Source organism: Rhinichthys klamathensis, unplaced genomic scaffold (genome assembly GCF_029890125.1).
Source record: "Rhinichthys klamathensis goyatoka isolate OS25496 unplaced genomic scaffold, OSU_Roscu_1.1 h1tg000206l_1, whole genome shotgun sequence".
Taxonomy (NCBI): Eukaryota; Metazoa; Chordata; class Actinopteri; order Cypriniformes; family Leuciscidae; genus Rhinichthys; species Rhinichthys klamathensis.
This window is the reverse complement of record NW_026606731.1, coordinates 72173-85518: the sequence shown is the minus strand read 5'-3', so window position 1 is coordinate 85518 and position 13346 is coordinate 72173. Positions and strand designations below refer to the sequence as shown.

Below are 13346 nucleotides of genomic sequence, written 5' to 3'. Positions count from 1 at the left end.
ACTAGAAGCTTACAATAACAAATTAACAGCATTACTGCTACAAAATCAGTGATTTCAATGTGAATACCAGTAGTAGAGAAGCATTGTGCTGAGTTACTACAGCAATTACTATCTCTGAATATTGTTTGAGGTGTCAATGTTTTTGTGCTATATGTACCACTTCAGAAGTTAACTCTGCCATGCCTTGTCGAGCACGGCTCTGGTTAATGAACTGCATGATTTCCTCAGTAATGGACAGTGTTGGTGGTGGAGAAAGTGGGGTCATGTCATCCTCATCCTGACATAAAACCAGATCATCATGGCCAGATTCAACTTCAATGACAGACGATGCCAGAGTACTGGTACTGCCTGAGGAGCCCATGCTATCAGCCTGTGGGCACAACTCCCCTTCACTGCCAGCCTGGGAATCCATTAATAGACAAAAGCGTAGATATATATATATATACTATTAGATATCATTTTATCATGGCTGAGTAAACAAACCCAGTTGCTACAAGGTTGCATTTTGTCGTAAAAATTGATATAATTAAGGCTGTGTATACAAAATATAATGTTAAATGGAAGAAAATGATATTCACACCTTTAAAGAACCTGTATTCCATAAGCAGTGAAGCCATGGCAGATCAGAAAAAGAAAAATGGAAACAAAAAATTATTTTGCTTTCTTTTTAAAAAAAACATTTCCATTCTTAAAATCTTTCCAATTATGTTAACTTTTTTTACATTCATTTTGAAAGACTCATCACTGACCAAATAAAAACAAGATAACACAACAAAATTAAAGAACTTAAGTTTGAACTCACCACTTTGCTGGAATGCAGCTTCTATATCTTTGGCAGGGGCTTGATGCAAATAAAGATTAGATTTTAGATTAGATTAGATTAGAAGATTAGAAGTACAAAAGATCAAGAATTGGTGACAGTATCAATATAACATGACAAAAAATACAATAAAAAAAGATGAATTATTATGCAACTCTATTTATAGATAAAATCATTTTGAGAACAAAATCATTTTAGGCCTCTTTCAGAATATGAGATTAGATTCTATTCACCAGACTGTCTCCTCCCACGCTTGTATGGCAGGTTTCCCTCTAGGAGGAGTGGAAGGCATTTCCTGGCTTTCTCAGGGGTGTAGATGAACTCTGGTGGTTCTGTCAGAAGTTATGAACGTAATTTTTATGAGTATATGAGTCAGTGGCATTTTAAGCTATTATAATAAAAACTATCTGCCAGACCTGATTGCCTTCTTCCTCTGTGGTAGTTATGAACATCATCCAGTCGTGGAGAGGGCATCGGCTTTCTTATTGGCTCCTGATCAAACTGTGGGGCTAAACAAAATAAAAAACATGAATAATCTACAGCATGTAAAACACTCAGTGTCGCAAGCAATAGTTCAAGAATGAGAAGTAGAGAACACTTACACTGACAGAAGTTGTCACCAAGAACCTGTCTTGCCTGGAAAACATATTAAGATATTTAACACTATAGTGTCCTTCTGTGAACTGTATTACTGAACCAGTCAGATTACATTACCCCTTACATAGTGATGGATAGGTTGACATATAAACAACTCTATTACTTTTTGGGGCAAGGATGCAGGATGGTTCTCCACTATCATCCTCTTGAGGTAATGTAGCCACAGCCGCTTCTCCTCCTGGTTTTTAGCCTACAGATAAAGTAAGATTTTTTTTAAGGTAAGGTTGTCAATGTACATTATAAATACTGTCCTTTTATATATTTTTATTTTTATATATTTTACCTGAACAATGTGTTGCTGTTTTGGGATTGTTTGGTCAGACACCTTAAAACAGAGGGGATCCTTCATGTTTTCCACTAAGAGCAGATTACAGCACTTGAAAGATGAGAGGGAGAAATAGAACAATATGAGACCTGCATATCCCAAATCCTGTAAATACAATACTATACTCCTAGATTTACGGTAGATTTGGAAAGAAAACTTAAATATGATGACAAATTATAATGACTTACAAAGATGTGAGTACTGTATATGAAATGATCCAGCCTCTTCTTGGCAATGAGAAGCATTTTGTCAAAAAGAAAGAATGCTCTTTCCTTTTTCACACGCTGAACTCGGAAGGAACCTTCAAGAACCAGTTCCCCAAAACCGCTGAGATCAGGACCAGTCCAGTTCAGCAACAAGCTCTCAATCTCCTATAATTTTTTTTGTAGCATTTTACATTTGAAGTCGCAATAGAATTCAATACATTGAAATCTCACACTTACAGAATATTTGATATTTTAAAAAGTCATAGGGAGCATTCAATGTCTGGGATTACCTGAAGTCTGACTGCATGTTCCTGTTTCCTCTTCATGTCATTGATGTACCATGCGACTGCTGTCATGGTTATAATGGCTTCTTCCACCACCTCATACCCTGGATCACTTTTATCAAAGTGTTTGGATAGTTCCTACCACAAGGGGGTGACAACATATCAGCTGTACAGTCTGGCAGGAGTTATACATTTCTTTTTAAAGGGCCAGGGTTTGGTTGGCTGGCATGGCCCCATTTGCCCTGCAGGTAGATGCCAGGATCAGAGCTAAAATCGGCACTACTGTCACTGCATTGTACTCCACTGACCTGCAGTAGAAGGTGGTATTTAAGAATCCTTTGCACCGGTTTCAGCAGGTAGGTCTCCAGAGGCAACGAGTGGCACAGGGTGGCCTGCCTTTCCTGGAAGAAGCGCACCAGGCTCTCATTCTTCATGCAGTCCCGCAGGACGCTTACTGAGCTGGACGGAAACAGGGAGGAAGATATTTAAGCAGGGTGGTCTACTGGGAGAGTCATCAGTTTGGCTGCTTTGCCTGACAGCACTTCATCTTATAAGGCCTGCAGTAATGCATTCAGCTGATGGGCCTGTAAACCTACAAATGTACTTACAAAAACACTCAGACTCTTCGCATACAGTCTCTAAATGCTAAATTCAACTCAGAAGTACTCACTTATTTTGGTGAAACCTCCTGCTTCTTCCATTTTCACACAAAATGTGCTTTTTTTCCCTCTCAGTATAACTTTGTTTCAACACCATTAGATGCATACGAGTACTGACATGTCAAATATTTGTAATAAATATTCTCTAAAGAATCTGTATTAAGACGAATCCGTGCTGCAGTGTTTAATTTATATGAATATGCAACAACTAATTCTCTAAAGGTGGATCAGAATCAGCTCTAGCAGAACATCTGTTGCTGTTGTACCAGAGGCCCATGGGAATACTAAGAGAGGGGCTGAAAAGTATTCCAAGTAGTCATCACCCAAGCATGTCTGCCTCTGATATGTCTAATTTTTCCACTAGACATATAGTTAAAATTGACTAATTAAAACCACACGACATTCATCAAAAATATCTTACATGATTATACATCATTGTGGTTGACATCTACATCTCATGAATCTAATTATTTTTACTGCAAAAATGCCAGATACTTGTATAATTATGCAACAGCATTGATGAGTTTTCTGCGTATTAAGGTTTTTAATAATTTAATCAATTTAAAATACTATATAATTAAAATGTATATATAAGTAATATACATTTAAATATACATATATATATATAAATATATATTTAAAGTAAATTTCAACTAAACTTGCACACTTGCAGTGTGCAATCATCTGCACATACTGTTAAAATGTTTGGGGTTGGTAAGATTTTTTATGTTTTTGAAAGACTATATTCATATATATTTTTAAAATATATTATAAAATGTAATTTATTCCTGTGATAGCAAAGTTGAATTTTCAGCATCATTACTCCAGTCTTCAGTGTCACACGATTCTTCAGAAATAATTTTTGCACAGGAAAATATTTCATATTATTATAAATGTTGAATACTTTTATTTTTTTATTTTTTTTGGAAACCATGATAAAAAGATTTGTCAAAAGACTAGCATTTATTTGCAATATAAATATTTTGCAACATTGTACATGTCTTTACTGTCTTTTTATTTTATTTATAAAAATCTTGCTCCAAACTTTTGAACAGTACTGTAGTGTACATAATATCAGAGAAATAGAAATATTCTTCACTTACTTGGGGTAATTCATGCAGTATATGGTGTAAATGTCAAAAGCTTCACTCTATAAAAAAAAAATTTAATAATAATAATTAATTGATTTCAAAGACTGATTGACCTTTATTCTACCAACAAAAATACACTTAAAATTCTGGACATCACTTGCTGTTTAAAATAAACAAGAGTGTGGTGTTATGAAACCAGACAAAAATATAACAGACAGAAGAAAAAATGGCTCAATCTAGACTGGCATTCACTTGGCAGTATGGGAGATTTTTCCACTAAATGTTTGTGTTCCAAAAACAGAAGCAGTACCAGAACAACCCAATCAAGTGAACCCCGTCATCTGCTTTGGCAATGGCCACTATACCCAGATCTGACCAGATATGGGCAGCTCAGCTTCAGTTACAGTCACTGAACTACATCTTTACAAGCATGTAAACACATCAAATATTTGCTCTATTTGGGGCCTGATATCAGGTCTAGAGGCATTGCTTTGATTTGGATTTGGAAGTTTTGGCTTTTTTGATGCTACTGAGACTATGGGGGGAAAAACCTGACTCTGAGCCTCTGCTGCATTAGAGAAGGTTAAATTGAGCTAAACCTCAAAATAACCCACCGGTAATGGCTTAATCAAATGTACTCTGTGCTTCCTAGGCCAGTGCTAATTGATACGAACAGTGGCCTCTTCAGCAGGAGGTAAACATTGGGTCTTGGTGCTTGAGACACTGCCTCTGGCAACTGAAAGGTAAAGAACGATTTCCTTTTCTAAACCAAGAAACAAATCATTGCAGAAATAAGTATGAGCACATTCAACCCCTCTACCACTCCAAACAATGATGTCCTTGTCTGGTTCCCATCCCAGTCTGGTCTGCTCATTGTTGTGTCATTGTGGTGTGGAGACAAGAGCACCAAAATTGTCTGCAAATGCACTTAGCTGACGTGTGCATGTGTTAAAAGTTCAACACAGTTGCTGATATGTTTAGGTTTCACAAAGTCCATCTGTTTTTCTGGCCCAGACATTTCTTTGTGCTTCTCCCATACTGCCAAGCGAAGGCCCCAACATATCACATTAACAAAACTGGATTTCCCTTAGACAACAGTCCTAGAATGACGTGCATTAAAACACAAACTCCTTGTCTTGAGATATATGTATTGTATGCCTTCTAATAAGGTGTTAAACAGGAAGAAATGTATTTTTTATTTGTCATGTGCTTACCCTCTCCACAAAGCATTCTGCTATGGCTGCGGCATGGGGGCTTCGTTCCAGATCTTCCAAAAGCTCACTACGAAAAAAAGATTCAATTCAGTTTTTCGTGCATGACAAAAGTATTTCTGCTCACATATTCTCACAAAAGTATTTGCAAGCTGAAAAAATCTATTGAGTGGCATATAAAAACTAGTTTTCTGACATGAGTCTATTTGTTTGTTTAAATATTGCTATTCCTTTTCTGAGGAAACATCTGGTACTGGACAGTCTTGTCTGGAACAGGCTCAAACTCCGGCCTGCATTTCTAAACAGCATTTATTTATTTTTATCATTTAGTAAACTCTTGTCTAAATGCACACAGATGGGAAGCTTTTTATTTTGGCTCAATTTCCTCCAAACATGTCCCAATATCCCCACAGTCAAACTTGAAAACCTTTCTAAACTATTAAAAATAAGGGTTCCAAAAGGGGGTTTTCACAGCAATGCCATTTCAGGTTCCCCAGAGAACCTTTCGCTAAAAAGTTCTTAAAAGAATGTTTTTTCTTAGCGCAAAGAATGTTTAAATAATCTGAAGAAACTTTTTTTCAATGGAAAGGTTCCATGGATGGTAAAGGTTCTTCATGGAACCATAGATGGCAAAAAATAACCTTTATTTTGAGAGTGTACACATATTTTCTACATTCTGCTGGTGGGGAAAAGCTAATTTGAGGTAAATCACTTACATTTTTTAAGTAAATAAATGAAAAAAAAACATGAATTTTGCATTATATAGGCTGGTAACAGTGTCTGGAAAGCAATAAAGGAAGCTTGGTTTAATAAAACAATCTCTATTGTGACTCAAACAGATGGAAACAAATGGATTTTCCCTCAGTGTTAGGGAGTTGATAGGAACTCTTGTGGTCAGTGGGACTTTTTCGACTGAGGATGAGTGGTTGTACATTCTCTATGTTCTGAAGGGTTGAACGAAAGCTGTGTGAAGGCTTGCACGCTGTATTTCATTCAGTCCATTAGCAAAACTAAGGAACCCTCCTTGCATGTCGTGAAAGAAAACAACGTGACGCTCTCTAAACACTATGGACTTTCCTTGATGTGGCTGAGGGGAAAAGTTCGGAAGGAAACCGCAGAACTCCAGCCTTCATCATCCTCTCTTCCCCTCTGAAGACGAAACTCATTTAGTGGCTGACCTTTGTGGTGGGGGGACTTCATTGTGGTTATAAAGGAAATTGAATGAGTTTATGCATGCTTTCTTAGATTGTCCAAAGAGCTTGATGTTCTAGGTGCCTGTAGGGATGGGATGTTCTTGACCGATGACTTGAATGTCTTGAAAAGGTGTGTCATAATAACAACACATAGTTCTGTAATTTGTAATTGTAAAACAATAAAGATATTACTGTCGATTCAAAGCCACAAGTATCTGCTTTCTGGTCTGAACTGTAGTAGATAAGTTGGATTCAATTAGATCTTGGCAAATCTTGTGAGGTTTTGGCCCTTTCACTCAAATCCCAGGAAAGTGTTGGCGGACCAAAGGTTTGAGACTTGAAATATGTGTGTTCCATTCATACTTAATACTTTCCCAGGTTCTTCTTTGCCAGATACAGTACATACAAAGAGATATTTGAGTGTTTAGGATCATAGTTGAGGTAAAATGAGAAATTTAATACATTAAGACACTTCTTTGAACGTGTCAGGATTGGCTACCAAACCATGTAGCAAAATCATACAACAGACTACAATGAAGAACAGCAAAAAAAATGAAAATGTCTCACTTATTAATTTTCAGGAGTTATGACCAGAGATAGGGAGTTACCTGAAAGAGGCCCTGAATTTAAAAAACTTAATTCCCTTTGTCCCATTCAGTCTTCACATCACCCTTCCCCTTTTTTTATGATCTCTTCTCAACCCATAAGTTGTTGTCTTCTCTAGATTCATTCTCTCCTCCTAGTCTTATCCCTTTCTTTTGTCTTACTCCCACCATTCATCCATTAACATGGTGTGTATAACTCAAACAGAAGTTCGCTGCATTACAGTTGCTTTCATCTAGCTCGTATTTCCCACAGCAGTCAAGCCTTTATTTTAGCTGGAGACGCAGCATCCTATGGAGGGGGAAATTCACACAGTCATTCTTCTTTTTTATGCATTATACAAATCCTCAGGACAAATCTACACCCGTTATTTCTCCCGAATGTGATCAAAGCAGACAGTGAGACAGTGAGGAGACAAGAGAGCAGTGAAATGAATGCTTTGGGAAAAAACTGATTTGTCTTTATTAAGAAAAGAACACTCCTTATTCTCAGTGTTAAGGTTGAATCCAAAATGAAGTCAAAGCATGGTACAGTGACAGACCGTGACCTCATGCAACCACACACAGGAGGTAAAGGTTGCTATCTCACTTAACGGAGGGATGTGTCTGGGCAGTTAAGTGTCTCTCAATGGATTTGTCCCAAATTATACTTGATGTGTACATTTTTAAGGAAGTCCCAGTAGTTTTATTAAAAGTAAAAGAAAAAAAATGGTTACATGAAGATCGCATAGAATAATCATTAATATTTCCATTATAAATATTATTTATATTAATAAAATATTCTGAAAATTATTTGTATAATTTTTCAAAAATTATGACTGACCTACAATTGTGATGTCATTTTTCCCTTAAGTTAGTGTGCTTGGTTACCAAGAAGACACACATGAGGAGCTTGATGCAAAAAGTGTAAAAACACTTTGGAGTCAGTAAGATTTTATTGATGTTTCTGAAAGAAATCTCTTATGTTCACACAGACTGCATTTATTTCATCAAACATTCCACAAACCAGTAATGTTGTAAAGTATTATTAGAATGTAAAATAATTGTTTTCTGTTCTTTCTTTCTCAGACACCATTCTAATATGCTGAGTTGGTGATCAAAAACATTTATTATTATTATTATTAATGTTAAAAACAGTTGTACTGCTTAATATTTTGGTGTAAATTGTGACACTTTTTTCATGAATCTTTGATGAATAGTAAGTTTAAAAACAGCACTCATTATAAATCTTTTGTCACATTATAAATGCATCCTTGCTAAATAAAAGGATCAGAAAAATAATCTTACTGAGCCCAAAATTTCAAATGGTAGTATATTTGACCCTGATGTTCTTTACTTAAGGGCACCAGAATGAGTAGCCTAGAATGAACTAGAAAGATGTGATTGCACGTGCTAAAATAACCCTAGAACAATATGAACTGATGAGACGGTTTTAAAAGAACTATTGCAAAACACAGAAATGAGTCAGCAGTGGAATGTTTTCATCACTGCAAAATACAGAGGAGATTCCCAAGCCAGCAAAAACAGCCTGTTCTGTTGCAGTCGCTGCACAAGACAAATGCAGCATTCCAGTGCAAAGGCACAATTTACAATGCTTCACTATAACTGGACAGATGTCTGTGGGAACAAAATAAGTCCTGTCTTCTGTCCCAGTATGCACTGCTCGCTTGGCTGCACCCTCACTTTCTGACAGGTCATGTGTGGCTCGTTCACCACAGGGGCTGGAGCTCTACCTTGGAGCCTGGCTGCTTTGGCTAAGAGGAAAAGGACATCTGTATGTGTCCTAAAGTTCTGACCGGTGCCAAAAAAGTAGACTCAACAGAATCAAGTCTGAATACAGGGGCTACATTCCACAGCGATGAGCAGAGGGCTTTTAAGAGTAAGAAAAGACAAAGAGAGAGCCTTTGTGTGTTTAAACTAAGACAGGAGGGAAAAACAAGGTCAGTCAGTCATTTTATTTAGCCTTAACAACTACAGAGGTACGCATGAGAGCTGATTTAAAAGGAATGTTCACTTAAAAATGAAAATTCTGTCATTTACGCACAGTCGTTGTTGTCGTTCCAAACCCACATGCTGTTATTCTTTCTCCGAACACAATCAGAGAAATATTGAATAATTTCCAACTCCCTGTTTTCCATAAACACAAAGCTTTAAGGGATGAACAGACCAAATGTCAGTCATTATTCACTTAAATTAATGTTTTGATTTGTGAGTGACCTAAATTTCAGTCTATTATCATGTAATTATAGCATATGGTTTCAGCCTAATTGGAATATACTCCATACACTACTGTTCAAAGTTTGGTATGACTATTATTATGATTTTTTTTTTTTTTACAAAGAAATTAAAGGAGTAGTTCACTTTAAAATGAAAATGTATTAATATAACTCTGGTTGTATTCGTCTGAAAGAAGAATGTCAGATACACCAAGGATAGCTTGAGGGTGAGTTAATCATGGGTTAATTTTCATTTTAAAGTGAACTACTTTTATTCAGCAAGGATCCATTAAATTGATAAAAAAAATGACAGTAAATATATTTATAATGTTACAAAAGATTTATATTCCAAATAAATGCTGCTCTTTTGAACTTTCTACTTATCAAAGAATCTTGAAAAAAATTAAAAGTATCACTGTCTCCACAAACATATTAAGCACCACATCAGTTTTCAACATTGATAATAAGAAATGATTCTTGAGATCCAAATCTGCATATTACATTAATTTCTGATGGATCATGTGACACAATTACATTACATTTTTAAATTTGTATAATAATATTTCACAATATTACTGTTTTTACAGTATTTTTGTTCAAATCAACGCAGCCTTGGTGAACATCCAATAAATCTTACTGACCAAATATGACAGAAGTTTTATTTATGGGTAAACTTTCCCCTTAAGAATGGTTTTCTTAAAAAACGAATTCATTCTGCTCATTACATGCCAATATAATCTCAAGCAGAGGCCAAAAGCAGCTGTAATGGGAACAAATGCTCTGCCATTTTATTACAGGAAATTTTATTAAATAAGGTTGTGAGGACACCCAAGAGTTTTTAAGATTTTCTGTTTTCAACAGCCAAGCTGATTTCCCACCAGAACTGGCAGTAAGGCGGCGGGCGCCATGTTCAATTTCGACACTGCCTAATGTCATTAGGGGGTGATGTGGAGTGGAGTAGACCAAGAAAGAAAATTATGTAAAAACAGGGTGTTTGAGTGGCAAGTAGCAGCGACCCACCAATTAAAAACCTCTGGGCTCAACCATGCGTACGAGTCTGAAATAAACACAGAGTGTCATTTGCAATAAACAGTGTGAAGCAGACACATAACAAGACAGACTAAATTGTTCGGTGGACCATGCATGAACTCGCAATGTAATAAACCATATGCTGCACGTCTTTTAAAAAGAGCTTAAGTTATGATGACGGCTGAGAAAACGTCTCATGAAGAGCATTCCAGATCAACTTCAGCAGTCCAGGGACAGTCTGCTGGAGTGTATCAGAAACGGCGAACACTCGCTCTTGGCAGACATCTGCACATTGTCCCTCACGGTGGGACAGAGCAGGACACAGGCCAGTCATTGTGTCAGCAGACATTCAGCAGACACCGCTACCACCCAGACAGACATCTTGACCACCAGAGCTTTAAAAGGAAGAAGACACCAACCTGTTAAACTCATAGATGTCCTCAATGTTGCAGAAGAGGGTGCTGACCTCCTCTGGTTTGAGAGGCAAGTCTCCGCAGTCAATAATGCAGCCTAGATAGTCCTGAGAGAAAGAAACCGAGAAAGATTGAGTTTGATGACCTCATAGAAATCATACTAGGCATTTTCACACTTTAATTTGCTTTGCTTTTTCTTTTTTTCTTTTTTTGCGATTCACAAAACTCCTGTGAGACCTGTGAGACCTGTGAAAATAGTAAAATACCTCTATTTCATCACTTTTTCCACTGTAAACACTGAGTTGATTCATAATTCATAGACTACAAAGAGACTATAAATGGGTCCTTAGCAGCAGGACATGACTCTAACCCTTGAATGATCACTCGACACCAAAAATCACTGTAACGTAATTACCGTGGACACCACACTTGAGCCCCTCAATGATCTTCAGTGTAAACATACAAAGCGGTACTGAAAAGCAAAGCATGCAACTAATACAGTGGTTATAAGGAGCCCCTCTAACAATATTTATCTTTTCTCTCTCTGCTCTTTCAACTTTGACCTTGAAAAAAGTCATAAGCTGGTCTCATGAGAAAACTGTCTCATCATCATGCCATGTAAAACACTGGCTGGTTTAGGCCGCCTGCTGAGGAAAAGAGAAGCAGGGGGTCACCAAACGTTCTCGGTTTGGAGTGGTTGGTTAACACTGCTTTATAGGCAAGCAGTTTCACTGGGTTAAAGTTTAAGGAAGTCACAGTGAAAGACTTACAACTCAAATAATAAACATTTTAGAATGAATCTAAGTCCTTTTATAAAGTTATGTTTTGTATTTCCACTGTTAAATCTTCCAAAAAGTGCCTCATCGTAACATTTTTTTTTTGTATAAGAAAACAAGAGATTTATTTTATTTGTATAACCCAGAATGTTTCTTTAAAAAATCTACAGCACAGCTTAATAATTAACTATCATTTCTACTAAACCAACAACCTTGTGGCAGTGAGGTTTCTGGCTTGAAGTGGTTTTCCAACACTATAATCATCATAATGAGGCTGTTATGAAGATACAGTACATTCCTGCCTTAATGAGGAAAATGCATTTTGTATTAAATTAGAAAGTTAATCATATTTTACAACCTCTTTTGTGTCTAACACAGGCCAAAAACCAAAACAGACCTGATGCCAATGGTCTCAGGAGTGGTTGGCTGTTAAGCTGGCAGAGTTAAACAGCGCTATCTATCAACATTGTATCAGTTAGTTTATCAGTGCTTGGCCTCATTAACCCTTAATTAGCAAGCCTTGGGACCAAAACCAACAAACCATCATAGACAAACAAATTCCACCAGACTGCAACGGAATATAGTGCGGGAAAGTGCCAAGAATGGCCCCTACAATCTCCCGAGAGAAACTACAGACTCTGGAGCCAAGAAAAGAAGGCCACCAGGCAAAACAAACTAAAAAAAGATTATAACTGAAAGTTACAGCAAATAGCTACAAATAAACATACACTATGAGTATAGTGAGACAGTAGACTGACTTTATAAGGGGCTCTCTTTGTCACCCTCCCGCTTCCCTTGTGCCTCTGCATTCCTGGACTGTAAAACATGGGTTCTTTTTTCCTCTTCTGTTTGTTTCCAGAGCCACAAGGTGTCTGGGAAAGCAAACATGCTGAGGTGGGGGCAACATAAACCAGAAAATAAGGGACTGGTGCATTCAGCACCTTTACAAGGCAAGGGGAACATGGACACTGCAATTAACCTGATTTACACACAGCAATAGGCTGGAGTGAATTCCCCTGAACGAATGGAGCTCATGAGCGTGACACTTGGCAAAACTGGAGCGCTAGATGAAGAGATGAGTGATGACACAGCTACTCAGGGAAGAGTGAAAATCCAGGAGGTGAGGGGAAATCTGAGGATTACATTGTGAGTTATGAAAGGAGAGTGTGTGAGACAAGCGGGACCGGCCACAGACAAAGGGACCATAAGTTATGTGCACATTTTCTTGGCAGATGCCGTCTTACTGAAATGACTTACTAGAGCGAACGTGAAGTGTGTTATGACAGCCAGTCTGGCAAAAAGAAAAACATAAATGTTCACAAATGAGATATGGACCAGAAGGAGAGAAAACATGAAGAGAAGAGAAGAGAAGAGAAGAGAAGAGAAGAGAAGAGAAGAGAAGAGAAGAGAAGAGAAGAGAAGAGAAGAGACAGACAGACAGACAGACAGACAGACAGACAGATAGATAGATAGATAGATAGATAGATAGATAGATAGATAGATAGATAGATAGATAGATAGATAGATAGATAGATAGATAGGAGGAAAAAATGGACAGACAGGGATGAAAATAAAAGAAGAGAAAAGAAAAAGGAGAGACAGACAGACATAAACACAAAAGAAAAGCAAAGAAGGGACAGACAGACACAGTATAGACAGACAGATAGAACAACTGACAAAGAGGGAGAAAGAAAGAAAGAAAGAAAGAAAGAAAGAAAGAAAGAAAGAAAGAAAGAAAGAAAGAAAGAAAGAAAGAAAGAAAGAAAGAAAGAAAGAAAGAAAGAAAGAAAGAAAGAAAGAAAGAAAGAAAGAAAGAAGTTATCTCTGAGAGGAAGTTTGGAAAGGTGGCAAACAATAGAGAGAG

General features: G+C 37.1%; 2 protein-coding genes across 3 annotated transcripts in view; one reads left to right on the top strand and one right to left on the bottom strand.

The window, feature by feature from the left end:
• tpst1 (tyrosylprotein sulfotransferase 1) overlaps positions 1–13346 on the top strand; it is a 361312-nt gene that overhangs the window by 286956 nt on the left and 61010 nt on the right. The gene's annotated exons all lie outside the window — the stretch shown is intronic.
• plekhg2 (pleckstrin homology domain containing, family G (with RhoGef domain) member 2) overlaps positions 1–13346 on the bottom strand; it is a 37401-nt gene that overhangs the window by 5730 nt on the left and 18325 nt on the right. The window contains exons 4-16 of one of the 2 annotated variants that reach the window (XM_056263286.1): positions 10713–10813; positions 5257–5323; positions 4055–4101; positions 2601–2751; positions 2299–2430; positions 1991–2173; positions 1761–1853; positions 1581–1667; positions 1423–1456; positions 1237–1329; positions 1054–1152; positions 803–841; positions 266–400 (exon numbers count right to left, since the gene is read on the bottom strand). In XM_056263286.1, the coding sequence (XP_056119261.1) occupies positions 390–400; positions 803–841; positions 1054–1152; positions 1237–1329; positions 1423–1456; positions 1581–1667; positions 1761–1853; positions 1991–2173; positions 2299–2430; positions 2601–2751; positions 4055–4101; positions 5257–5323; positions 10713–10813 (1137 nt within the window). In that variant the 3' untranslated portion in view covers positions 266–389. Of the gene's footprint in view, positions 1–157; positions 401–580; positions 640–802; positions 842–1053; positions 1153–1236; positions 1330–1422; positions 1457–1580; positions 1668–1760; positions 1854–1990; positions 2174–2298; positions 2431–2600; positions 2752–4054; positions 4102–5256; positions 5324–10712; positions 10814–13346 lie in introns of those variants that run through there. The other variant, XM_056263285.1, reaches the window with a different exon arrangement.